Genomic DNA, 3906 nt, shown 5'->3' with positions numbered 1-3906 from the left:
GGATGGACCATTGTATTCATTAGGTGGATGATGGTGGATACATGGATGGGTGATGTTTAGACAGATATTTGGATGGATGGATGATGGATGTTTGGATGGGTAGTTGGATAGATAGACCATTGGTTCATTGGTTGAATGATAGGTGAGTAGATAATATTTGAATGATTGATTGAGTGGATAGATAAATGGCAGTGGCATGATGTATTAGTTACCTATTGCTGCACAGTGAATGAGCCCAAAACTCAGCACCTTAAAACAGCCAATATTTATCATGTCACACAGTTTCTGAGAATCAGGAATCTGGGAGCAGCTTAGCTGGATGGTTTTTACTCAGTCTCGCATGAGGTTGAAACCAAGCTCTCAGGCAGGGCTACAGTCATCTGGGGCTGGAGGACCCGCTTCCAAACTCACACACATGGTTGTTGGCAGGCCTCAGTCCCTCGCCACGTGGGCCTCTACACAGGCTGCCCAAGTGTCCTCACAACACAGCAGCTGGCTTTCAACCATACCTTCCTGAGAATGCCCTTCTTTACACAGATGCTAATTTTAGCATCATTTGCCTTCTGGGGAGTTCCCAGAGTCAGCCAAACCTAAGGTGAAAGGCCCAGTCTGCCACGTCTGCCTGAGTCTGGGGGTCCCCAGGGCCACCCTCCCTTCAGACCGGCTGCCAACAAATTCAGAGATTCCCATGGACTCCCTCAGTTTCAATAATTCGCTGGAACCAGTCACAGAACTTAGGAAAGCACCAGACTTATGATTACAGTTTTATTACAACAAAAGAATATTACAGCCAAAGGAAGAGATGCATGGGGTGGAATCTGGGACTAGGGGAGTCCCAAATGCCAACCTTTCATGTCCCCAGATACGTGTTACTCTCCCGGGGTTGACAGGTGACAACATGCACAGGGAGTATGGCCACTCTGGGAAGCCTCACCCATGCTTTGGTGTCCAGAGTTCTTCTTGAGGTTTCATTATGTAGGCATGATTGCTTGAGTCATGGCCCATGTAGTGAACTCGATCTCATCTCCATCTCCCCCAACACACACACTTTCCTTGGAGGGCAGCTGATTTCACACGACCCAAAGCCCCAACTTGGTTGGCCTTTCTGGCATGACCAGCCTCCATCCTGAGTCATCTTGTTAGCATACACTATGAGGTGTGGTCCAAGGGGCCCACCATGAGTAGCCAAGACACAACTGTCACTCAGGAAATTCCAAGGTTCAGAGGGTACCTCCCAGGAGCCAGGACAAAGGCTGAACCTCTTTTCGGGTAAAATTAATTCTTAGAGACACAGGGAGGTTGAGAATTTTCAAGACCTTCAGGTCCCAGCTCCTTCACGTTTAACCTTTCTTCCTTTAGCTTCTCTCTCCTCTTGCCTCTTACTCCAACGTAGCAAGAAGAAACCAAGCAGCCCCTTCAACACTCTGGCTGGAAACCTCCTTAGCTAGATCACTCAGTCCACTAGTTACATTTTCTACTTTCCACAAAACTACAGGTGACAGTGTTGCTAAACTTTCAGCCACTACACAACAGAAATGCCCTTTCCTCTGGTTTCCAATAACATGTTCCTGACATCTTTTTAAGCCCTCACTGGCAGGCTCATGGTTCAGATGTTGACAAATAGTTTGGCAAGCCAAGGCAACCTAGGCTTTTCTCTGATAGCCTCTTCAAAGTCCTTCCAGCCCTCACCCACTGCCCAGTGCCAAAGCCACTCCCATGTTTCAGGTTCTTGCCATGGTAGCACTCCATTCTCGGTATCAAAATCTTATTTGTTATCTATTTCCAGATAAGAAATTACCCTAACACTTAGCCAATTAAAACAACCAACACATATTACCTCACCTAACTTCTGAGGGTCAGGAGTGGGGGCCGCTTAGCTGGGTGGCTTTTGCTCAGGGTCTCTCATGAGGATGCACTCAAGATGTCATCCAGGGTTGCAATCATCTGGAGGCTTGACCGGGGACCAGGGGATCCACTTCCAAGATGACTCAGTTGGCTGTTGGCAAGAGATCTCAGTTGCTTGCCATGTGGATCTCTCCACAGGGCTTCCCCGAAAGCAAGTGATCCGAGAGGGAGGGCGAGACAAAAATGGAAGCCGCAGTATCTTTTATAACCTGATGTTGCAAGTCGCGCACCATCATGTCCTCAGTATCTTAGAGTTTTCAAGTCAGTCCCAGTCACTGTAGCAGGGGACCACGCTAGGGTGCGAATACCCAGAGGTGAGGATCCTTGGGGGCCATCTAGGCAACTGGCAACCACAGAGCCCTTTTACCCATTTTGCAAGTGAGAAAACTGGGTCTCAGACCCTTGACGTCAGACACGCAACTCAGCCACCTGAGGCCAAGGCTCAGACTTTTAACTCCCTCCTGCCCTCTGCAGGACGTCGATGCTCTGGATTTGGAGATGCTGGCTCCCTACATCTCCATGGATGATGACTTCCAGCTCAACTCCAGCGAGCAGCTACCCAGAGCCTACCACAGACCTCCGGGGGCTGTCCCCCGGCCCCGTGCCCGGAGCTTCCACGGCCTGTCGCCCCCAACCCCTGAGCCTTCCCTCCTGCCCCGCTGGGGGAGTGACCCCCGGCTGAGCTGCTCTAGCCCGTCCCGTGGGAACCCCTCCGCATCCTCCCCCATGGCTGGGGCTCGGAAGAGGTGAGCCACAGGAGAGGGGGATATCAAGGGAGTGGAGAGAAGGTCCCTGACCCCCTATCTTGCTCCTGCCTCCTACTTCAGCCTCATCCTTCATCATTCCTCCTACCCTGACCTCTGCTCCAGCCAGGCTCGCAGTGTTGCCAGCACATGCCACATTTGTTCCAACCTCCATGTCTTTGCCTAGGCTGTGCCCTCCTGCTGGAGTGCCCTCCACTGTTCTCATTGTTTATCCAGATCCTGCCAGTCACCCAGGGCCCTCTCCTTTGGAACATATTTATATCTGGCTCAGTGACAGTTTTTGTCGTAGTTAAGAGGACATTGCCATAGTGTCAGAGGAACTGTTTAGAACTAAGTTTCCTGACACCTTTGAGAATCTGTTGAAAGCTATGGGCTCTTTCCCAAGAAAATTTACACACACACATACAGACACACAATTTTGTGTGTCATTTCAGAGGACCCGTGTCCCCCTTCCAAAGACATTAGATTATTAATAGTCAAGTTTTTGCTCTCCAAGTTGCAGGCATGTGCCCAGTTAGTCTCCAGAGTGGTCTCTTTACTGTCCTTATGAGGCCTTTATGGACACATCTCAGTATTTCCCAAGGCTCCTGGCTTGGCGCTGGATATACAGCGGGTGCCTAATAAAGACTTGTTAACTGAGGGACAGAGGAAGTTATAGTAGGTAGGTAGGTGGATGGATGGATGATGGATGGGTGGTGAGTGGGTGGGTAGTGGATGGACAGATTGGTGGATGAATGGAAGGATAGATGGATGAAGGTTATATAGATGGGTGAATGGGTGATGGATCATTGGACAGGTGAATGGGAAGATGGATTGGTGGATGGAGAATGAATGGATGGATGTATATATGGATGGATAGATTGGTTGATGGATGGCTGGATGGATTGGTGAGTGGATGGATGGATGGATGGATGGGTGGATGGATGGATCAATGGGTGGACAGATGGATTGGTGGATGGATGGGTGGATGGATGGGTGGATGGATGGATTGGTGTGTGGGTGGATGGATGGAAGGATGGATGGATGGGTGGATGGATCAATGGATGGACAGATGGCTTGGTGGATGGATGGGTGGATGGATGGATCGATGGGTGGACAGATGGATTGGTGGATGGATGGGTGGATGGATGGGTGGATGGATGGATCAATGGGTGGATCAATGGGTGGACAGATGGATTGGTGGATGGATGGATGGATGGATGGATCAATGGATGGACAGATGGCTTGGTGGATGGAT

At 50.0% G+C, this 3906-nt stretch overlaps 1 protein-coding gene across 6 annotated transcripts in view; it reads left to right on the top strand.

Moving 5' to 3' along the window:
* Positions 1–3906, top strand: part of HIF3A (hypoxia inducible factor 3 subunit alpha) — a 27715-nt gene that overhangs the window by 16873 nt on the left and 6936 nt on the right. For 4 of the 6 annotated variants that reach the window (XM_046681745.1, XM_046681746.1, XM_046681743.1 and 1 more), the window contains one exon: positions 2380–2651. The exons of the other annotated variants lie outside the window; for them this stretch is intronic. In XM_046681745.1, the coding sequence (XP_046537701.1) occupies positions 2380–2651 (272 nt within the window). The remainder of the gene's footprint in view (positions 1–2379; positions 2652–3906) is intronic. 6 annotated transcript variants of the gene reach the window in all.

The sequence above is a fragment of the Equus quagga genome, chromosome 13, assembly GCF_021613505.1.
Source record: "Equus quagga isolate Etosha38 chromosome 13, UCLA_HA_Equagga_1.0, whole genome shotgun sequence".
NCBI lineage: Eukaryota > Metazoa > Chordata > Mammalia > Perissodactyla > Equidae > Equus > Equus quagga.
The sequence above is the reverse complement of the archived record's forward strand: the minus strand, read 5'-3'. Positions and strand labels throughout refer to the sequence as shown.